General features: G+C 41.0%; 1 protein-coding gene across 2 annotated transcripts in view; it reads right to left on the bottom strand.

The window, feature by feature from the left end:
- Positions 1-424: 424 nt before the first annotated feature.
- Positions 425-24,316, bottom strand: part of eng (endoglin) — a 42,290-nt gene continuing 18,398 nt past the window's right edge. For both annotated transcript variants that reach the window (XM_008279207.1, XM_008279208.1), the window contains exons 4-14: positions 17,936-18,049; positions 13,489-13,666; positions 11,125-11,305; positions 10,942-11,044; positions 10,514-10,709; positions 9,996-10,147; positions 9,372-9,602; positions 9,046-9,112; positions 4,537-4,647; positions 4,396-4,443; positions 425-4,315 (exon numbers count right to left, since the gene is read on the bottom strand). In XM_008279207.1, the coding sequence (XP_008277429.1) occupies positions 4,194-4,315; positions 4,396-4,443; positions 4,537-4,647; positions 9,046-9,112; positions 9,372-9,602; positions 9,996-10,147; positions 10,514-10,709; positions 10,942-11,044; positions 11,125-11,305; positions 13,489-13,666; positions 17,936-18,049 (1,503 nt within the window). In that variant the 3' untranslated portion in view covers positions 425-4,193. The remainder of the gene's footprint in view (positions 4,316-4,395; positions 4,444-4,536; positions 4,648-9,045; positions 9,113-9,371; positions 9,603-9,995; positions 10,148-10,513; positions 10,710-10,941; positions 11,045-11,124; positions 11,306-13,488; positions 13,667-17,935; positions 18,050-24,316) is intronic.

The raw sequence follows: 24,316 nt of genomic DNA, 5'->3' as shown, positions 1-24,316 counted from the left end.
ATATTATGAAGTCCCTCTGCACACTTGTGCCAGTGTGGATGTCTTGACTCAAGGACACACACGTCTGCAAAAGAAGCTCTTACTTGCATGCAAGAAACAGATAATTCCACAGCAGATGCAGCACACAAGATCAGTAAAGTAATATTTGTACTGCATGTTCACCGATTTGTCTATCAAACACTTTGGCAAATGTGCTTTAAATGCACTGTATCTTTCATCGCTCCCAGGATTTCACAGGGGTCATGAATATGTTTTACAGCCTGTACTATCTCTTTTTTGCATGTCAGTGTGCTGCATTACTGCTCTCTGATCTTGTCCTGGGAGATGCTGGGTATCCTGGGAGCTTCCAACACCACATCATGTACATAGCTTCACTACAGTGCCTTGAGACTATGAGAAACATACCCAAAAATGTAAAAAAAAATGTTTGTCAAATTCACTTTATTAAGATGATTTAAGACAAAACATATGCTTTTCTGAGACAACATAGAAATACATGGCATCAGTAGAGTACTGTCTCAAAAAAAGAAAAATTGACCCATTTTAAATGGTAAAAGGCTGCCCACTCTAGCACAAAAATAACACTGCATCTTATACATTATAAAATAAAAGCAGAGATTTTGACATGTTGTAGCAACTTCTGAGTTTTGGGGAAGAATACAGAATTTTGGACATGGAGTCTGGAGGAAGGATCTGCTGGCATAAACGTAGGCGTAGTTGCTATTGTACACCTACATGCAGACATATGTGAGCACACACACACACACCACACACACAGCACGTATACTGTATACATGCACAAACAGACACACATATTTCGTGTAAAGCATCTGAGAAGCAAGAAGCTTTTTCTTCAGAGGTAACAAACGGATCTGCAGGGTTAACAAGTGAATTAATTGACAGCCCGTCTGATTTTACTGTCGGTGCTCAGACAGTCACCGGCGCTGCTTGAACACAGAATACCTGTCATATAAAAAATAAAACGAAGAAGAATATGTCTAATACTGCAACCGCATCCTAAAATTAAATGAAAAAAAAAAAAAAAGAAGTTCTCACTGATTGCTGCATTTTTCCTATTTTTTCATGAGGTTCCATCCTGATAACTGCCAGGGTACTGAATATTAACTGGGATGCGACTTTATGGTGAGACATCCTGTCTTAAGAATTCAGAATGCACTTCCCCATCACACCCACTGAAGATAGTACAATGAACACAGTACAATGTCAGGATGTCAGTTAGCAGAGATATGCAGTGTTTTTTGGACTGCAGGGGAACCTTACGGTGAGGACAAAAGTCAAACGGGGTAAAACCAATAAACGGATGGAATGTCTCGGACAAGCGACGCGGCACGCACGGTCTACAGTGTAATCTAAAGTACATGAGAGTAAAAAAAAAACATGATTATTATACAAAACAAATGTTGTGCATTTGATAAGTGCCTTGATTAGGAATTGTCCCAGTTCTTTAAATATATAAAAGAACAAATCAGGTTGGTTCAAATGAAGAATATCATACATACAACACTTACAAAAAGAGAAAAAAAAAAAAAAAACATGGTACAAATGACATATAGACATTACATACAAGTTTACCTCATCATATTGCACAAATACTCAAGTGGCAATTTGTACTGGCCCTCTTTGTTCTATGCCTCCATAGAAACACACAAAGGAAATCGGACATGCACAGAGAAAACGTACATGAACACAAACTGCATGAAGAGAGAGACGGGGGAATACAAATGCAACTGGTTTGGAACATTCTTGATATTACGTTTGAAGGTGACTAAATTATCTTAACAATCCAAATCAGAAGGTGAATAACTACTCGGAATGTGACTATATGTTGTATATCGTGTATATAAGGTAAAGTTTTTACATCACAGCTTCGGTGCTTGTGTCGATGCTCGGTACTGAGGATACAAACTGATTTTTTTGTTCTTTTTTTTTTGCCGCTAACTTACACAACAAGACTTGATGTGTGACGGGGGAATATTTTTTAAAAGAGGTCAAAGAGTGGCAATAAAAATACTAAAAACATTTACATTTGTACACTGAAATACAAAGTGGGTTCACGGATCAACCGTCACTCTGTCGCTGTAGCCCTCCTGAAAGTCCCCGTCATGCAATTATGCAGCTTATGTCTCGCATTAGCACTGCAGTGGCTGATGCAGCCCATCAAATGTAGAAAGCACAAGTTAATCATTTTAACAACAAACTAATTGCTCTCAAATGACAGTTTCCACATCATTACAATCGTGTGACAAATGAAAATAAGGCCAGATTTGAATTCTTGAAACGGTGCTGATGCCGTCAACAGTCGGATGACCGATGTCTTCTTTGTGTTGGTTGTATTGATCAACGTGCAGAGTGCAAACTGGCTGTATTCAGAGCTGACTTAAATAGGCAGTTTAAGTTCAAAAGGTAAAAGTCAAAAGTTAAACGAGAGGAGATTTAGATGTAGATGGACGGATATAATCTACTCATTGCATCTATACGTCCCCCTCCCTCGAGGAACAAGTCCTAAAGGCCTCATTGAGGTGGCGCCTCTTCAGCGAGTAGGAATGGTTTGTTTGTCAAAGGAAAATCCTGGTGATTCATAACATCCATTAAGGGAATAAAATCATAATCAATCACAAAATAGGGCAGCACATTAGCAGCTGGCTACATTTTGAATAAAAAAATACTGAATAAGAGGAAGTAAGCCGGACTTAATGTCACAGTCTTGATTTCTGAATGGTAAGTAGAATACACAGCTGTACCTGGGTCTAAAGGGTGATGATGAAACCGGCCTTAAAACGGGTTAAAGCAGCACATAAAGCTCTTTTTTGTGTGTGTTTGCACAGACGTGGAAATTATGGTAAAAAAAAAAAAAAAATTGTGGTTACAGCAAATTGGTTCTAGTGAGAATGGATATTGTGCAACAGAAAAGAACTGGAGTTCTACCTCAGAGACAGACTATTTTTGGGAAACTCCACCCTGCGGTCATAGCTGTGTGAGTGGCGCTTTAGTCCGGATCTTAGCGTGATGTTTCGACACTGATGTGCACAGTTTGGGGGATAATTCTTCATTACGTTTCTCAGCTCTGAATGCAGCCATACATCTCTACATGTGGTGCTATACATTTCAAAGGGGGATGATTTCTGAGCTTACATAAATAAGAGTCTTTCATTGGGCTATACACTTACTGCTACCTTTGGACCATAAATACGACTTTAAACTGGTTTTGTTGATTAATTAGTAAATGAAGTATATTATTCTGTAGCTTCCTATAAACAGTGGCTGGGGTGGGGGGTTAATATGAGGGCTCTGATACACTTATTGGACAGCATAAAAATGGCACCATTACTTTGTTCAGTGAGCTACAAATGACCCAGTGGGTCAATAAGAATCACCTAAAGTGACATAGAATAAAAAAAAAAAAATGAAACAGGCAGAAAATAATCAATTCACCAAAGAAATCTAGTTTTAAGTTGAAACTTAGCTCCAGACTTCTACATAATAGGAGGTAGCTGTTAACCATTAACCTTAAACTCCAATTAAGACAAATAGCCCTTGAAGCGACCATTACTTTGATTTGTTTGAGATCTTACCGTGAAGATCTTTTCAGTCCCCAAGATGTTGTTGAAGAAGTTTTTTTTTCTTATTATTTTGGACTGACCTTCATATTTTTGTTGCTTAGATGTGAATGCAAAACAGCTTTTCATCTGTTTTTCAAAGTGAGTCTATTGACTGGTTTGTCTCCTGTCTAACTGTTATTGTGCTGCCATCACACAAGCACAATTCATTCAAAGGAATGCGGTGAATTTCCTGTTAGCTCTTGGGGGATATGGTTTGTTTTTCCTGTTGCTGGGAGCCAATTTTTTTCTCTTGCCCTTTTTAACTTCCTGTCTGAGAGCTCGACTTTACAGAGAGGCTGCAAAGGTGAGCATCAGAAGCCAGTGATTAGACTTCAGTTAGCCGTCATCCAGGCCTCCCCACCCACGATTACAAACTCCCAGATCACATCCATTCCAGACGTGGTATGTCAAAGACATGGCTTGTGCTTTTTTTATTTAATAAGAATTCAAATGGGGCAGGGCAGGAGGGGGGAAATGCTTTTAAAGCATTAACAGAGAAAAGAAAAAGCACAAAACCCGTATAGGTGACGTTCAAGGGAGGTGGTGGCCCTGCTGGTGGAGAACAGCATCATCTCATGCCATGCTGCTGGTCGGTGTGCTCTGGGTGCTTCCAATGCTGGCGTTGGCGCTGCTGTTTTCAGAAGGGGAAGGGTTGGTGGAAACGGGTTGTCGCTTTGCTCCTGAGCAGGGACATCCTGAAGAAAGAAGACAGAAAAGCCAATTAGAACCTAATGACAAAGAAAATAACGGCTGAAAAAAAAGTAAAAATCCTCACCTGGAAGACTGGCTGCAGTCGAGCTCATGTCCAGTCCAGTTGGGTACCCTGAGTTGAACAGAATGTGACCGTTTTAAATCCAGACAATCTGTTCACATTAAAATTCAAGCAGAAGCAGCGTATCCTGAGTCATACATTTACCTGTTTTAATTTTGATGAACCACAGTGCTCCAATAAGTAACACTCCAATCAGGAACCCTCCGAATGCAATTCCCAGAACTCCAGCCAGGCCAAACTCAAAGCATGGTTCGGCTGAAACGTAAAAAAACAGAGACAATGTATACAAGCTTCAGTTAAACCACAACGTCAAAACTACCATTCATCCCACCATAGGAACTTTAACATCCCTGTAAGTGACATTCCTGTCATGTGCAGAGCTAATTGCAAGTCGACACTGTCTGCTTCACCCACAGTGAAAAACTTTAAGGATTCCAGCAGGAGCAGAATTAGACCGATACATCCAGAAACCGCCTGAAAACATGAAGTTAAAGTGCCATTTGTACTTGTTAACGCTCCTCCTCTGAAGACAATGCCTCAACAGTATCAGTACCACTCTGTCTACTGAATTCAATGTTTTAAAGGAGTTGAGTTACAACGCAGTCATTAAGGATGCACGAGCTTCTTTAATGCATCATTAAAGGCCTGTTTCAGAATCGTTCCCACTTTCAACTACCCAAACTGAAATAAACTCTGAATTGATCTGGATGAAAGAGGAATGGGCTTGTGTCTCCGTGTTGGCATGAGCTGAAACTAAACTGTTTCTTCATAGATCAATTTAAAATCTTATGGTGTAGGTTCTATGATAAGCTGCCATGGCAATACAAGCACCCACGATATAGAAGTCAGAACGTTTCCTTCTGTCCCCCCCACAAAAAAATCAGACACACGGCTCAAGTTTCTTATAATCATTCATGCATGAGAACTCATCAGAAATGCAGTCCCTTAATTAATCAAGCAATGAGTGATACAACATGAAATGGATTTTGTCTTCTGTCTGATTTAAATCACGTCCTCAGGAAGCCCAATAAATGTCTCTGTTTCTAAAGCTGCTGGTAATGTGAACTGTGTGCTCTTAATTTAGGTTTGTTCAGACATCAAGAGACCATCTTTCTGTCATGCATACATGCATTTACGTACATCGGGAACAGTTTATGTGGTGCATCACAAATATCCTCTCACACTTATTCCACTTACACATTACTACACACGCCTGATTTGGATTTCTATAAAGATTTCATCCCAACTAACCCAGGGGTGTCTTTGCAGAATGTCCCAATTAAAATTATTCATTGAGCTGCTGTTCAGGTACAGTCAAAAGCCTTTTTCCATTGAATCCTCTGACCTTTATGTCATATGCCATAGTAGCTAAAAGTGGGGTAAGTTTATGAACTCCCAAAAGCTCCGTAATGTACGCTGTTATAATTCACCTGTCCGTGAACCCCCAAAAGGTCAGACGTAATCCGAAACGGGCACGTCGTACTTTTGCAAGATTTGTGTAGGAGCACAGGAAATCGGATCTTTTACATAAGTTAACTTTGTTCAGAAAAGACCCTTTGTCCTACCTGCACAATTAAATACAATATTAACACCATGCTTAGAGCTAAGTTGAGAAGTAACTGTGTTTTTTTTCAGAAATGTACTGTTGTTTCATCTTTGCTGGTTTACCGTTTCCAGCACCTTCTAGCCAGAACGATAAACTAACAAAATGACATCATCAGCATAAAGTAGCATACTAACAGTAACATCATTTACTTTAACCACCAGCATAAAAAGACTTTTGAAAAGTTAAATAATTTACACAAATGGAGAAGTCTTCACAGAAAACTGCTAAGGAAGCCCATTAACTTGAACACAAGCAACACACTTGGTAAAAAAAAGACTTAATGGCAACATAAAACTTTTCATCAACTCCTGAGGCTAGTAATCTGTATATTGAAGGTTTCTATTCCCACAGTGCAGTGCCTTCTAAAAATCAATAAACATACATATGCTGTACATATGTTCTATAAAAAAAATATGACATTCATTATTATGTCATTGCTTTTGCAAGGTTAGACCCTGAACCTATGTGAAATAAAAAAAAGTAAATGTGTACTCTATCATTCGCTCAGTTGCAATGTGATGATCCAAACTCAAATTTACAGTCAAGTTTGCCATTTGTGATGTTCTTTGGAGAAGCGCTGTGCTGGCTCGTCCCACACAATGTGCTCCTCGGCTAGCAAACATTAATAGACAACATAAAACTGGGAGCCAGCGGCTATAAAAAAGTCACTTTCCCTAAAAGCAGCTGTGAAAGGGTAGGAGAACATGCAAACACTAAAACTCACTCAAGCCTCTGACATAAAGTACTGTGGGACAAGCATACTGTACCAGCCTGGCAAGGCCGTCTCACAGTTATGCTTTAGTCATTTTGGTCCGGCAAGGCCATGAATGGATTTCCTTGAGACGGACATCTTTTTAAAAAGACTACACAATAGATCACCTTAAGCTCCCGCATCATCTGACTGCATAAATATGCCTCTGACTTCTGAGATGTTCTTAAACCCTTGAGAAACTTTCCACCAAAAGCAGCTTCACAATAAGTTTGATTTATAACAAGGTTCGAGAAGTTAGTTCTGACTGACTTTCACTGCATCAGTGTGTCTGACTCCACTCAACATATTTTCAGACATTTATCAGAATCTGGCCTTTGGAGTAAAAGAGCGTGGCCATGCGAGGCTACGTACACACAACTTTGTGTAAAACCGTGTACGTTGGATTCACTTCTCCCCTTTTGCTGCCTGTAGTGACCCTCCCACAAGTATCCAGAACATTTGGAAGAAACTAATCATCACCTTTGCATGAGTTTCTCTCACCTGCCTCTGCTGCCTCCTGCCTCCTGATGGAACATGCTAAGTTAAGCGCTACACTAGGCGTCATAAAATCCAGCTTTACTGCCATGAAGAGAGAAATTAAAGGGTAGAAGACAGCTTTTTTATTGTAAAAATTTGCCACTACCTAACACATTCTCTGCATTTAAGTAACAGCTCTTTGTCGTGCAATTCCATCTCTGGTGAACTGAGATAAAATTGTTTATTCTGATATCAGAATATACGACATTTAAACTGAAACATAGCACACATGACTCCATAGGGTTTAATAAATATCTAAAATAAACAGCAACTAGAGTAAATATTGTCATGATGTTATTACCAATTCAAAAATATCAGCTGAATTAAACATGAATCAGAGCACTGAAACAGTGACATCTTGTGGCTGTTTGGACCGACTGCATTCCAAACAGCCAACCCAGTTTGTTGATCCAACAGCGAGGAACATTCCTTGACCCTGAATTGTTCCGAAACATCACAGCGACGTGAGCAGGTTGCTCTCTAGAGACTTTTTCTCTGCAATCAGTCGCCGCGTTCGTTTGCACAAGTGAGGCTTGGACAGCAAAGCTGAATAAACAGGAGCAGGAAGCAGAAGCTCCAGTGCAGGTGGAGAGGAGGAGAGAGACAGCAGGCCTGTGCTGTGACTCCCTGTAGCCCTCAGTATGAAAACTAGCAAACAGGAAAGATTGATGAATGGGGCACTCAGAACTGCCCAGTGAAGGCTTGCAACAGAATGCAGTCTGGTAGTCCTGCTGATATACAGTAACCCTTGTCTCCCTGACACTGGCTGCTGAACTGAGCCCCGTAAACAGACCGACCGAACCAGCGTGTTGCTTTAAAACTAGGTCCATCCCTGTGTTTCGCTAGGTCCTGGTTTCTAATTATGTAAGTCAAAGAGGAGGACAAACAGGACGCAGGAAAAGCATGGATGAGTAGTTCAGTCAGCTTCCCCGCCACTGCCAACACTGACATACCAACCTTTATCTTTCCTTTCTAGAAGGAAAGGCAGCATAAAGGAAGCTTAAGGCATAAACAAATCCATTATCAGTATTACAAAGAAGCTCCATAAGTTCCTCCGTTTAATCACCGTTTACTTCCTTGTGTCTTTTTTTTTGCTCAAAAACTGAATCATCTCTTAGAAATGAATCATCACGCGGAGACTATTCTTTGATTTTTAGAAGGAATCTTTCCTCGTTTGAGTCAACTGTGTTGATTGATCTGACAATAGCACGAGGCGCAGCGGCTGTGTTTGGACAGAAACCCCTTGGAAACACAAAGGACCTAACCCCCCTCCTCCAGCTCCCCCCCTGCCCCGAGGGCCGCCACTTCTGATTGTGGCCACAAGGTCAGCCTGCAGACCTTCCTAAAGGACGAAGCCCTGCCCCGCAGCCCCTTGCTGGCATCACTGCATATCCTGAGTTCACTGCTATGACAACCGCCTGTGCAGCATTTGTTGTTGCACTGAAAGCAATAATAGGAATGAAAATTATAGCAGCAAGCAACAACACTCTGACCACGCACCAGACTGGCAATTAAGTCCTGAAGGCATAAAAGGTAATTTAAAAGTTAAAGTTTTTTTTTTCTTCCTTCTGAGACTTCACAGAGTTTATTGTCAGAGAATTACACATGAAACATTCATCCTCATAGAAAGGGTCTGTCAAAAACATAACAAGTTTAAACTCGGGGACGACTTTTCTCACAATTTGGCAAAGGGTCCCCTTTAAGACCGGGGTCAAAAAAAATGAACCGATCCACATTTTGGAGTTTAAACTGAACTCACTTGGTGGTTGCAGACACGGCTGAGTAACCTCCAGATTCCTCTTCACTCTTCCTCCATCTCCACATTTCTAGGAAAGAGGTCAAAGAGAACCGTTTATCGAAACACCCAGAAGGTCAGAATGTCATTAGGTTATTATAAACTGCCATCGGGCTTCTGCTGAAGATCCATACGAACACTCGATACAAAATACTCGAGACAACTGCGGCAACGCTGTAAAGCAGGTTGTATTTTCTTTACGCAGAAGCTGTCAAGCATCTTCCAGCTGTAAAATTAATATAACATGTTTTATTTCAAGTGCCATGTCAAAACTGTCGATTAATTCCTACCTCACTATAGCACAGTTGCACAGCGCATTCCAGGTCCCACGTGGTGGACGTCAGCTCCTGGAGCTGATCTAAGGAGAAGCTGAATCGAGTGCTGTTGGAACACGAATTCAAGGAGCAGGCCTCCAGAATGAAGGGCAGCTCTTTCACGACGGGGCAGGAGCCTTTAGAGCGCACAAAGCAGCTGATCACCTTGATAGTCAAGACAATACCCCCTAAAGTGTGCCCAGAAATCTACAGGGAACAGAGAAGAAACAAAATAAACTACAACAGAAGAGAAGCACAAGAGGATACGCTGTGAAAATAAAACTGTAAAGTGATGCTGAAATGTTTGGGACCGATGCGATATATTGAACAATAAACCTTTTAACTGCTGCGGAACAGTTCTATTGATCCAGTGTAATGCCAAAGCAGGTAACATAAGAAAAACATTGAATTCAATTTACTGACCAGCCCAAAGATTTAAAAAAAAAAAGGAGTCGAGCTGAAAAGTGGTATCAGGATGCTCTTGTAGCTACACAAACTTTTCACAGCACTTAAATATTCCACATTATCCAGCCTGTATTTAGTTATTTTAAAGCAGTTAGGGGACATGAAATGCAAACCAAAGGGTCAATGGATTCGTACCTCTGCATAAATTCTCTTGTCACTCTGAACCTTGGTGTTGGGGTCCAGGGGTGAGCCGTAGTCTGGGGAGGTGTAGAGCTGCATCAGCAGAGGCATCTGATGAGGCGAGTTAGTGGTAATGGGATTGACTGGTTCTGGTACTGTTTCTGTAACTGAACGAGAAGCCCCTTAGATTAGAAACAGACCGACGAGAAATAAGTCATTTGCAGCAATTTCTCTCTTCCAATGTACTTTCGTGGATTTCAACTGAAATACAGATAGCTGAGGAGCTGACAACATTAAAAAAAAAAACCTCCAGAAGGTCATTGAAGCTGCAGCGTATAACACACTCTGTATGTGTTGCATGGTAATTCCCTTTTCTCTATTATTATTATTATAGCTGCCATTATCCTCTCGATACCTCTTCTGGCTTTGTGTTACATGCATTATATGTAAATGATGGCATTTTGCAGTATTCAATCTACTCTCTTTTGCAGAATATACTGTATAAAAAGGAAATCACTTTTTATTGTTCTTACCTGCAGGGTTGTCTTTTTTCCCGAGAACTAGTAATATCAAAGAGTCCTCCGGTCTGATTTCAGAATAGCTGGTGAAAGTAGTGACTTTAAAATGATCTAAAGCCTTCCTTTGCACATCCTCTGCGTTGTCACTTGTCAGCGTAACCGACGGAGGGATTCGGTGTGTTATGGCGGGCAGCAGGATGTCATTGTTAGACTGTAGAAAAAGGGGGACAAATTTCAAATAAATCAGTGATAATTTAGTCTTGTACAAGCGCTAACTCAATAATAAGGACAATTTCACAGGCGAGGGAAAAGCTTGCCGCGTGTACAAATTCATTAAACTGTGTTATTAAGTGACGACAACAATGCGATTACATACAACAGTCTTTGTCCTCGTATGAAAAATGTCTCACATCTGCTTCTAAAAACTACTGGAGTGTGCTTACACCAAACTTTGTGTGCTGTGCGTTGACAAAGGTCCATGTGGTGCCTTGAGGGCCCCTCAGGAACACGCTGGTCTCCCTTGTGTCCACGCGCAGTGATACATTGCTGCAATATGAACGATAAAATATTAAAAGACGACAGCAAAAAAGCATGCAAAGAAATGCATTGTGAATACGAAGGTTTACCGAATGCTGGAACTCTCTGGGATGTTTATGATGTGAAGGCCAGATTCACCGCCGGGGTTCTGCGTTTGCGGGGAGCAGGATTTGAAGGAAGCAGGCGAGGGTTTGGTTTGAATCATCATAAAGTGCTTCTCTGACGCGTCTTCATTTTCGAGCACACATTTCGGGGAGCCGGGTTTGATTCCTGCAAATCCACAAACGTTCATTTTGCATCAGTTTTCATTCATTGCTTATAAAAACGAAAATATTACATTAGCATGGAAGTTGTAGGCAGTAAAATTCTTTACACGATCATAATATGACACGATAAAGACAACAATGGCTTCGTGAATTCTGCAGTTTGTTTCAAATGCCTAATTGTGGGGTAGTGGCTCCAAAAAGCAATAACTAATTACAATTAAAGCCTATTATTTTTTTATATCTATTTAACTGTTTGATCTGTGAGAGCAATACTTGAAGAGGTTGTTCCAATACAGGCGGCTGGTAACAGAACCGACTTTTCAGGGTTTTTGGTGGCCAAAGCTGAGGCGCCGTAGCCCAGAAAACCAAACTGCTGCGACAGAAACATTAGTGCTTTCCCCTCCCCTGCTATGAAAGCTGCTCCGGGAGCCGTCTGATGTGGTTACACTGTGCTCAGCCTAATAATGGTGACTGGTGGTTTACAGGTGTAACTTGCTGCAATGCTCAAAAAAAAAAAAAAAAAAAAAGCTAAGCACGTTTTTTTCAACACTCCGTGAGAAATGTGGGTGGATATAAGTTTCTCACAGCATCTCTCACGACATCGTGTAAATCAAACAGTGAGAAAACATTACTGTAATAAAGCGTTACTCCTATAGAGCATCAGGTGACTGACCGCTACTGTCACCTTTACACAGAGGATGGAAGCAACATCACTCCGAGCTTCTGGCGAGCTGCGGCTCATTGCTCAACACATCTTTTTTTTTTCCCAAGCATGACATGAATTTCAAATCACACTGAGACATTCAAGAAACCTGAGGGACATGTACATATTTTCTACTCAGCTGCTCGGTAAGCCTTCAACTTGGCAACACGCTGTTGTGTGTCATTGCAAAGACTTTCCAAACGCCTACGACGAGGCCTACGCAAGTTCACCTAACACCCCAATACAGGCCAAGGGATACAACGAAATAGCGATGTAAACTGTTCCACAGCTTGAGTAATTATCATGCCCTTGTGCACTATGAGTCAGTTAAAACAGTAGCTACGACTAAAAATGGCTGAGAAGACGGCGTTTTTTTGTTTTTTTTTGGCCACAATTTAAATAAGACATTTAAGACTCGACGGGGGAGTTGATCTGTCACCTATTGTACAACCCTATAGTTGATAGTTGGGAATCGGAGAGAAAAAGAGAGATTAAAACTCGATTCCTTCAAAATACTAAAAAGCAGAAAAAGGACATAAAAGCAGCTGCCACTCTTTCAGCATCGCCACTCTTAATTTCTTTTTAAACCCATGTCAGAGCTCTGCTTCGGCTCACACTGCCTTGAGGAGGCTCCGGCAAGAAATAATTGTGCTTGCACCGAGCATCCTGCTGCTACTGCTGATGGCAATAACATCCCATAATATTCTTAATGTCCAGACTTTACTCAGCCATGAATGTTCACTTTAAATCATAGTGTTTTTTTTTTTTGTGGCTCCATCTTCAGCATCAGTGGCCATTTGTCTGAGGCTTCCCCTTTCCAAATGTTCTGTCATATGGAATGACATATTGCCGGCACTGAAAATGTTCAGCTGAGTTCCCGGCACTTTACCCAAGCTGAGGATTTTCACTGGCTACTTGAGACTTTACTGTACGGTCAACTTGTCGGTGCACAGGTTTAAAACGCTAGTAGGAGCTGATTGATTGATGACATTCAGTAACAGAAATCCTGTCCATGAGATTTTTTTTTTTATTTCTCGCAGTACAGCGGCTCTTCTGTGATTTCATCAGAAAGGCTTTTTTTATGCACACTTTCGATAAGCGAAGGTTAGAGATTAATATCATCGAGAGAGCTCTGGAAACAGCACCGCATCCATCCTTGATTACTACACTGCAGACTCTCTCCTGAGTTATGTAAGCTGGAGCTGCACGGTATGCCGGCTGTAATTATTTTGTTCCTTCAGCACCAAACATACGGTTTTAGACCAAACAGAGACGCAGATAGCATAGATAAAAAAACACACTATTGTGTCGAGATTGATAAATCTGACAGACTTTTAGGCAAACTGCTGCTGGAGTTCGACAAATTTATCTACCGTGCATTTTTGTTTTTTTAATTTCATATGTATTGCATCTTTTAATTAACATGTCAAATACAACCAGAAGGAGAAATGACATTACAATCCACGCCTGGTCACAAGTCTCACCTGGTGTTCCTGTCGCTGAGATATTTTGTAGATTTCGAATAGTAGTGAATGAAGTCACGCCCCCGAACCTCTTCACTGCCCACTTGACCAGCTCCTCGTCTTGAGTGGGGAACTCTTGCTTGTGGACGTTGTTGTGATGATGATTTCCGTGTAGCGTAATTGTGGAGAAACTGTTTAGCTGAAAAGCAAAAAAAAAACAACACAGAGTTATTTAATCACACACGACTTCCAGTAAGACGAGTGAGTCAGACTCAGATCCTAGTGTGTTTGTTAGCTTTTGCAATGAAAACAAAGATATGAGCGAGTCAGCTTTATGCGCATTCCAAATATCTGCTGAAATGTTTTCTGCTCGACATGTCTGCCCATCCCTCTCTTTCTCCTCTACTACTTTTTCTTCCCCTCCGCCCAGCTCTCCCCCTATTCTCTTAGCAGGGCCCTGTTAAAAAGAAATGTTTATTATGGTTAAGTGTCCACGAGCCCAGTTGCACAACCCTGTTGGAGCCAAGGTCTTTCCTTTGCTTCCTGAGTGGGGCCAGGAAATGGGACCTTTTTTAGCTTTGTGCGTCACCACAGTCGGCTGGAATCTGGCTCCATACAAGGTATAAATATATACATCCATCCCATCGACTAGACACTGCTGTTTCCTTGTCTGGGGCCAATGGGAAATAATGGAGTTTACATTAAGCTTTACATGAATAAGAAGGCAGAGGAGGGCATTAGGAATAGAGAGTCGGGAGGGTAGGGCATGTGTCAAAATGTGCTTAATAAATAATACAGTTTTAAAAAGGAACACATGTGCTCCAGTTTTATTTAGGCTCATTCCTGAATGATTTCATTTTATTTTTTTGATCTGTGCTGATTCGTTCTTCTCTCCTTCAGTGCTCCAAAGCCTGAGGAGGGAAATAAAGTGTTGTACAAGTAGTGCACCTCTTCATATTGGAACCACTTACGCCCACTGACACACAAGAACAGTTTGCTTCTCTAAAGGAGACAATGCTTTAACAAAACAGTGAGATCTTGACATTTTTATTTATTTATTCATTTTTAAAGAAAACTTTAATTTCTAGAAAAGCAATTAGTTGAAAGTATTAGCCGACAGCAGTGTATTTGTTCTTTGAACTTTGACTTTGAAAATCTTTAATGTCCCCGGAGGGCAATTTGGTTTGCAGCAAAAGTTAGAATCACACAGTAAATCTCACATGGCACACATGATAATACAAATTATACAAACATACATACATACATGGTCATCATAAATTACAATACAGTATATTATCCCCAACACGTTCACCTACAGCATATTAAGAAATCTGATGGCAGACGGGACAAAGGATTTTAAAATTTTTTTACGTAAACCAGTAATAGACGACCAAATATTAGCCGATTAGGAACTTGGATGTCACCGGAAAAGGAAAGAGGGGGAGACCCAGGAAGACTTGGGAGGAGCTGCTGTCAGGGGACCTAGCGGATTGGGGGCTAACCCCTGATGATAGGGATAAATGGTGAATGGAACTGCTAGTGTCCCAACAGACGTTAACGGGATAAGTAAGTAGTTTTTGAGTCTTGGTGGACCAAGTTTTGATTGGTCAATCTGTCCGTCACAGACAGATTTTTTTATCATTTACACAGCTAGTTATTAGCTGGTTTTTACATATGTTTGGTGGGAAAACCAAAGTGTGGTTTAATTTCGACATGGTGAAGGACAAGAAGGTGACGTGTAAACTCTGCAGGCAAATATTCCTCCAACATTCATCAGCCTAAAGTCGACATTTACGCTAATAGCCTCGATGAATATTTGTTAACAAAATTTGATGCATTCACACAAACTATTATCTAATGTCTAAAAAAATGCATCTCCATCCAATGACTTGAAATAGCGACGAAGAGTCAAATAGGAAAATCTTTGGTCGGTTTGGCTTAGAGCTTTAAACTGCGTAACAGATGGGACAGTGTGATGCATGCTTACTGGACTCTGACTCAGACATTATTCAGACTCCTTTGTCTTACTATCATTGTTAACAAACTGCTATCTGATATTAGAACCAGGCTGTGTAAATGTTACAAGTCGTGTCGCATTTCGCCACAATGAGGTGAAAACGAAGAAAAGTCATCACTTCAGAAGAGCCTGAGATTTCTGTAACTCAACCCAACAGCGATTATCAAGGCTGCCTCCTTCTGAACTTCTGTCCTTTCGTGTGACTAATTGTCTGGATACCCTTGTATCACAAAGCAAAACAGAGTACTGTAAGCTCAGTAAGCCGGAGGGAGTCGTCGGTCTTTCTGCATGAATGTTTGATTGACGCAATATCAAAAATAGTGTGAAGGGAAACGACAAAACCTAAAAGGAAGGCTAGTCAACCGGCAGACGGGGAAGACCACAAAAACAGGATAGGGAAAAAAAAGGGAAATAACTATTGTAATCACTTTAATGATTACAGGAGAACTGAACGCACGATTGTGTCTGTGAAATCAGTTTGACATTCTGCAGGCTTCCACTAATAATCGTACTTTTGAGAGAAAACAGCGTCTCTTCCTACTTGGGATAACACAAACGTCTGATTTCTGACTTCTTTCCTGTCAGTCAAGTCTACGGTGATAGGTACCGTTGTTTTTCTCCATTTCTTCACCACGTCAGTAACTTTTCACAAAAGCTGATATCAGGTAAGTAACTATTAGATACATGCATGCAGCCAACAAGCTGTTCCATAAAACACTCAAACTAAACTTAATGCTCCCGATACAAACATGTCGCTGCCCCCGTGTTGTATTTAAATAACTCCGAGTATTCAGGTCAGCTTTGGGAGAGCCGTGACACTGAGTCAAGCTGTCAAGCTGGTGACGTGCTTTCCTAGATGCTGAACAGATGCTGATTCTCTTACGCTGCAATCTGCAGTAAAACACTATTATCCCCCAGTGATACAGCTCATCCCACGAAAACATCCTGCAGTCACAGGCAACGTTGTCGAGGCTCACAACAGGACATGATACAGGATGTGGTGCGACACTGCTGTCAGCGTATCAGTAACTGTTGTCATTCCTGTAAACATTTCATCGGCGTGACTGGTCAGCCGTGATTTCATTTCATTTGTTGTGTTTCTTGGGTATTTTTCCAGCTTTTATGTCTGCGTGCAAAGACTTTACAGCCAATACTGTTGAACATTTTTCAAGCAGATCAAAGATTTTTAAAATGCACAAAGACAGAAAAACAGAAGAGGACAAACGGCTGACTTTGCTTTTATATAAAAGACAGACTTTTAAACTGAATACATATTTTTGCATATGATTCAAGGTTGCAAATGGTTTAAAGCAGAACAGTTAGGTTTGTGGAAAGAAATACAAATGATAAAATGTACAAATTCAATTCAAAGTCTGTGATAATATGAAGGAACTCTTTAAAAATATATATTCATCAGTCTGAGGGTAGGACCTCAGTAATACTACACAAAAAATAAAAAGATAATCCAGAATATGTAATATGAAGCTGGCACAAGGGTGCAAGCAGACAGCATGCTTTGGACATTCTGAGCAGTGATGAGCTTATACAAGATTTGATCTTTAACACCAGGAGATGAATAAAGGTTTTCAAAATGGTTTAATCCAAATTGTTGTAACTTTCCAAGAGGGTTCGGGTCCTTGACCAAACTGAAATGTTTTTAGAAATGAGGTGTTTCATCACGAACATATTCAGACATTAAAGTAAAGACGTACGCAACATCATTTATTCGAACACTTCGATCCTTATTATTAACTTTAATTATTACTTTTTTTCAAATTAACTGCTGCAACACTATGTCCTCATCACAGTGTTATACCTCTAATAAAACACGCAGTTGATTAAACCCTTTGCAGCTTTCCTGTGGGTCAGTTCACAGATATAATCCAAAGAACAGTGTATAAAAGTCAGAATCTCCAATTTCATTGGAACATTAATTTTACAGCCGATGCCATCAGCCCCTCTCGTTACCGTCCACTCTAAAACATCTCTTACCCATTTTATAGAGTGGACAGTAAAAAAAACTAAAACACAAACTGCCTCTTGCAGAGAAGCCATTGGGGAATATCCATAGAAAATCAACATGGTTCACTGTTTGGCTCTAAACGGGCCCAGAGAGCTGCACAGCTGTGTCAGTTTGACTCCGTGCAAAACAGCTGGCGCTAAACAGGAGCTAAGTACATCTGGAGAAATCTGAAAATTATACAGTACTAGGAAACTAACTACTAATACTGGTGTCCCACAGCTGGATAGTTCATGATGAGCTGTTAGCAATTATTTAAAAAAACATCAGCAAGTTGGAAAATGTAGCAGAGAGAGTGTATGAGACAGAGAAACAAGTGAGCTAAAGTTAGCGTTTTATATGCACTGCACACATCCACCCATTATGCACCCAGAAAACAAGGTGGGAGCACAGCCTGAAAGTTGATATAGAAAAAAAGAGACATTACTTACATAAATGTGAACATCAGCGTTGAGGTTGTGTAGACCGTAAACCATGTCAGGCGATGTGAGGATAAGGTTCATTGGCTTTGCATTGGACATCTCCAGAGAGAACATCTTGTCGCTCTAGGAGGGGTGGAAATAAAAATAGGAAGGTTACTCAAAATGTTGCCTCACACCAGAATAAAAATGCAAAATGCCAATTCAGTTACTTTTAAGATATATTTAGTGCAAAGTGTACATTTACATATTCATAGTGTCTATTATCGCGGTGCAAATTCAGTCCCGCTTCAGCAAGTTCACAACTTCTGTCTGAAAGTCAAATAGTTTGTGATAGTGTCGCAGCCAAAAGAAAGTTTTGGAGATGATGTAAATCTCCAGGTGGAACACTGGGACTGATTAGGAGGACAAAGCAATCAAGTGTTATAAATATTCACTCACACTGTAAAGCCATATGGGAGCTACGGGCTGTCTATAATAGGTTTTCTGGTAAGTGTACCACACTGAGTCTATGCTGTGGAAAACATCCATCCATCCATTATCTATACTCCGCTTAATCCTCACTAGGGTCATGGGGGGCTGGAGTCTATCTCAGCTGACTCAGGGTGAAGGCAGGAGACACCCTGGACAGGTCACCAGTCTATCACAGGGCTACACTTAGAGACAGACAACCAAGCACCTATGGACAATTTAGAATCACCAATTAACCTCAACATGTTTTTGGACCGGGCTGCAGGGTGGCGCAGTTTGGTAGCCTCGCAGCAAGAAGGTTGCCGGTTCGCGGTCCCGGTGGGGGCACCGGAATCTTTCTGTGTGGAGTTTGCATGTTCTCCCCGTGCAGCGTGGTGTCTCTCCAGGTTCTCCGGCTTCCTCCCAAAAACATGTTGAGGTTAATTGGTGATTCTAAATTGTCCGTAAGTGTGAATGTGAGTGTGCTTGGTTGTCTGTCTCTCAGTGTGGCCCTGTGATAGACTGGTGACCTGTCCAGGGTGTCCCCTGCCTTCACCCTAAGTCGGCTGGGATAGGCTCCAGCCCCCCATGACCCTAGTGAGGATTAAGCGGTGTATAGATAATGGATGGATGTTTTTGGAGCTTGTGGGAGGAAGCCAGAGAACCTGGAGGAGAGAACCCACGCTGCACGGGGAGAACATGCAAACTCCACGCAGAAAGATCCCGGTTCCCCCACCGGGATGTGAACCGGTGACCTTCTTGCTGCGAGGCAACAGTGCTAACCACTGAGCCTCCTTACAGCCCACTGTGGAAAACAAACTACCAAAGAAAAAAAAGGAATCAAACAATGCATCTGGCTGCTGTTGCATTATTTTTCATTGCGTTATCATACAGCACAGTGTGAGGAGAAGTCTGTGCAAAAACACAACAGCTATCATAAATCCTTCTTTGGGATGATTAAACGTAGACTAGAAAAACATCCAGTGATGAAGTGAGGAGAAATAACCTTTATGGCAGGCAAAATTAAAATGTAATATTTTGCTGAGATTCATACTTTACTGCCAAGATTAAAAATTTAAAATGTCATGAATATGGGATTCAAGATTTAGGCATTTTATAAGACGTGACTTCAAGTATGACACGTCTGGAGACTCCATCTATCACAAATAGAGTTAACAAAATGACACAGTAATTATCATGACCTTTTTGCACGGAATCAAAAATCTGCCAGTGTTCTAACTTTGAGACAGTTTTCTGCGAAGCTACTCGCCAATTTGCAAACCTCTCCATCTGCCGCTAAATTAACAGACCTTAAGTTGACAGGGTAGGCAGACATTTTGCTTGCAGCACCGGGTTTAAAAATAGTTCCAACTGCAGTTTTTAATTCCGAGTTTGATTCAGTTTCTGTCCCGCTGCAAGAAAAAAAATACAAATCAGTGGCTTATGTGACCATTCTCCTTGTTTTCGCAGCTATGAAATGTCAATACTCTCCTGAGAAAGCTGTGCCAGTCATTTGAGGAGGGCTGGATGCCTTTGCAGTCTGCCTTCATATTGACGCACACATTAATGAGGCAATGCAGCTTGGCTCTATTATTACATCTCTATGCAGTGCAAGGGAAGGGGAAAAAAAATGTCGAGCGCAAATGAAAATCGGAGTTAAATGCGGAGTCAGCGATACCGAGCCGATGCACTTTTTTTTTTATCAAATTCAGCAAATATTCCTTCATGGTCCGCTGGCTGTCAATTCTAACAAATAAAGATCCAGTGTTTGTACACAGAGAGGGAAACAAAGTGGTTTCATCCACAGTGTAGCATGTTCTTGTGCACATTTGTGGGCAGTGGAAGCACGGATCTGCTAACTATATGAATATGGCGGCCAAACATCAACAGTCCAGACTCTCACACTCCACCTTGAATCATTCAGCGGATGTAAAACGAGCTGCATTTGTTATTCGTGCTCTACGCTGTATAATTAAAATTATGAAAAAGACAGCATGGGAAAACCGACCTGCTTTAGAAAGCAATATTTTTATTAAAATTCTGTGTATTTCGTATAACTTGCAGCCCTTCGTCCCCCATATAGCTAACCTTGGTGGTTGTTATACAATGCGCTGTATATAAAAGCCCATTAACATAATTTAAGACATAATGTGATATCTCATTACCCGTATTTTACCCATTGTAACACAATGCTGATGTGATTTGCTAATCACCACCGCAGTTACTCGATGAATCAGCCTTAATTACTATGCTCCGCATGTGCGTGGGGTAAAGCTGGTACTGCTGAGTTTTATGGATGTAAGTGGTGGTGAGTAAACCTTTTCACTGTGGAATAATAAGTCTGAGTGTAGAGATGCTTTTTTTTTTTTTTTTTTTTTTCAAGACTGACTTAATTCCAATAAATCCTGGTTCTAATTACTTTTACTTCTGTAATAGCCCCGAGATAATTGGGTTTAGAAAAGTGAAAGAGTCATGGATTTGCAATCAGTTCAATTTTATGACTCAATGCATTAGAAATGAACAACAGCTTGGAAATATTGTTCCTTCTTCGGCTTTTGCGAGAAGTTAACATTCATAAATACAAATTTCTGCTTTCATCCTTCTCTGATGCCTTTTGACACCGAATGCTTTATTCTGTTTTATCATGTTTATTTGAAGGTAGATTGTTTTCAGACTGGGCCCTGCTGGTGAGACAATGAGCATGCTGGGGAAACAGTGTGAATCCTTAATATTAAATTCATTTACTTGCTACCTGAAGTTGCCAGAGCGTGATCCAAGAGAATTGTGATGAGCTCAGGCCTGAGCTATGGAAATTTTCAGGCTCGTACAGAGCAAATTAGGTCTAAGGAGACCATGGACAAATTGCCTGTGAGCCAAACACAGATGCATTTGAAAGAGAAGCTTGCACGCCAAGTGCAATGGACGGAGGGATTTGTCATCACGCGCGCACACAGACACAGACTATCATCAGTGTCTAGTACATAGTGGGTTTTGCATAATGACTTCTGCACCTCATAAATGTGTTCAGTTCCCTTCTTCGGAAAAATGGCTAAAGGGTGCCTTGCAATCCCAGGTAGAGAAAAAAAGATGGTGACATTTGTTACTGAATGGACCAGCGGTCAGGATCACTTGTAAATGTGACATCAGCATTAAAATAATAAGTCGGCACAAGAACCAAGCGGGAATATGACGCCTAAAGCGGTTACATATTCAAGTGGCTCTGCTTTGTCCGTCGTAATGATATCACATTCATATTTATTGCGGTTTTTTGATGTAAAGATGGAACCAATCCTACGTTAATTAGTGTCTGGGTGTTTAGAATTCCTGTGACGGCGCAGAAGAAAACAGAACAACTGAGAAAGGGGAAAAATGGTGTAAAATAAATGCCACAAACAAGAACAAAAGGCAGAAAATAAAAGAAAAAAAAAAACAAGGGAAGGGTGTTGAAAAGTAATGGGCTGGCAGATTACCCTACGTACAATGCAAGTTGTCTGGAGCAGTGGAGGAGGTGACCATAAAATTTGAGATAGTGCTGCATATGTTTTCCGAGCGACCATCCCAATGCATGTATAATGCGGGTGATGCTGTTTGAATGTGGCGAAGAGGGCCACAGGTAATCACAATTTGATAAGGCACTTGCTTTTTCATCTTCTGTGCGGAATATCTTTTTATAAAAATGAAATGCGGATAGGTTGCCCCGGAAAACAGATCAAACCTCGGAAGGACTGAGCTATTATTACAATATGAGTCTCCACTTGTGACAAATCGGTGAAACAGCACCTTCCCAGAAATAGGGTTTTTACCTCATGTACATACAGTAAATGCATGAATGGCATTTCCTGCTGAGCTCATTGTGCGTCGTCCAGAGATAACTCGGTGGCGTTTTCCTAAAATACTCCTCTCTAATGAGCTTCATTGTCTCCGCTTCATCCTTTTGTGACTTTTCATTTGTTTTATTTTGAACTGTGACCCTGATCACTCACCTTCACTTCTTTTGTTCCTGCGCTTTCAAGATACAATTGTTTTCCTTTTTTTTTCTCCTTTTCTTTTTTTCTCGATAGCATTTTTTTTTTTTTTTTGAAGGGCCTTTGCTGATGCAGTTTCCAGTTATTCTTTTGGCTCTCTCCCTTAACTTGAATTGGCTCCGTTGGTCTAGTCTCGGCCTCGTGCCAAGACCCCGACTACCCAAGCCAGTGTGTGACATCAATGGGCCCCGTACATGCAGCTCCTCCCAATGAATTCTCCTGGCCTGTGCAGCCCCTTGATGTTTCCTCTATAATTCTCTGTGCGGTCAAACTGTGAGAGTCAACTGTCCCTGGCAGGTTGTAAATCAGTGTGAAAATAAAGGGATGGGGAAGAAGGTGATAAGAAAATTTAAAGGACAAAGAAAGGGGGAGGCAAGAGCAAACCACCCTACTGACTGGACAGTTTGGCAAGAGATGAATATGTTCCCTTTCCTAAGTGCTTACAAGATTTTCTTTTTCTCTAAACAGACAGTCAAGAACAGATAAGGGGGTCTGCGCTAAGAGATCTTGCGCCCACTTTCTTCTTTTCGTTTGATATGATAAAACATCCACTCACAGTCCCACAAGAGAGCAGGATATGCTAATTCTGCACAACGTCCATTGCATCACACACATCCCAAGCCAAATTCCCTCCGTGAACTCCCACAAACCCCACACAGAGTTCAACTATTGTATAAGAAAACTTGCACAATTTTTATCTATGAACCATGATTAACTTCTTCCAGGGAAATTTTCTTTTTCCTCCCACAGGTCATAATGTGACCGGTTTTACTCTTTCAGGGCTAATAAAATGACGAAGAGCACTGATTCCCTGCTAATATGCTTTAAATCTGTTTCGGCATAAAACTGCATTTTTTGTCTGATTTACAGTCCATTAAATGCGGCTAAAGACTTTGGCAAAGGGGTTCAGCGACGTCTATGCCAGTAACACGGTCTCTGAGGCAAAGAAAATGATCTGCTTGCACAACGTTAGCAGTGCTACTTAGAACAAAACTAAAAGCAAAGAAATACAACTCACAGGAACAGACCTGGGCATCTGTGAGGCTCAGCGGCTTCATTGCTGAGACACTTATGCTAATGTGTCTTTGTGTGGCATAAAATTTAAAGTAGATATCCATAAACGTCACATTTAGTCAGTTTAGCTTACTGGTGAAGGTTTCTCTCAGACCAAAAAAAAAAAATATGACAGGATTCTGTGGAGCTTTCCAAGAAGCAGCTGAAGGGAAGGACCTTGGGGCGCCTTTATTCATTTTAAAGAGGTGACGCATGGGCAGGCAGGCTTTGTATTGCACCATCCTGTGATAACGTCTGAGCCGGACGGGACACATCTGCTTCACCTCCTCACATTCTCTCTCTCAAATGAGGAAGAATGACCAATGGAGTCAGAAATACAAAAGAGATAATCAATAAGGCGGCGGTTGCTTAGCAAAAGTTGTGCGAACGCACTACACAAAGGACTCTAAGTGAGAACAAACAGAAGCAGCAAACAAACAGAGCACACTGATAACGAAATGACTAATGCGAGCTGACCGACAATGTTGGACAGTGAAAAATGGGGTCTGGCACAGCAATAACAACATATAGATTAAAAGTTTTCTCAAGTTATTTTTCGGTGTCATTCCCTAAAGCCTAAAGTTTGAAAATCAAAACGACCCAATACACTAGCTGCAATTACGGTCTGTGTTTGCTTAAGCTGAGGGGAAAAGAAAAAAAGAGGGGGGGATTCTTTGAACGCAGCCAACTTGCAGAACTGGACTGTTTAAAAGGAAAAGAAAAGGAGTGACATGTGGAGAAACCCTATCTCCCTGTCATGTCTGGCATCTGTTTATGGGTAGCTAGTTATCTGGCTGATAAAAGTGGGATGGGAAGTGTGTAGGAAGATGCTTCTTGGGGCTTTTTCTTATTTCAATGGCAGGTT

The sequence above is a fragment of the Stegastes partitus genome, unplaced genomic scaffold (assembly GCF_000690725.1).
Source record: "Stegastes partitus isolate 25-593 unplaced genomic scaffold, Stegastes_partitus-1.0.2 Scaffold148, whole genome shotgun sequence".
In the NCBI taxonomy this organism is placed as follows: Eukaryota; Metazoa; Chordata; class Actinopteri; family Pomacentridae; genus Stegastes; species Stegastes partitus.
Note: the sequence above shows the minus strand (reverse complement) of the source record. Positions and strands in the feature narration are given on the sequence as shown.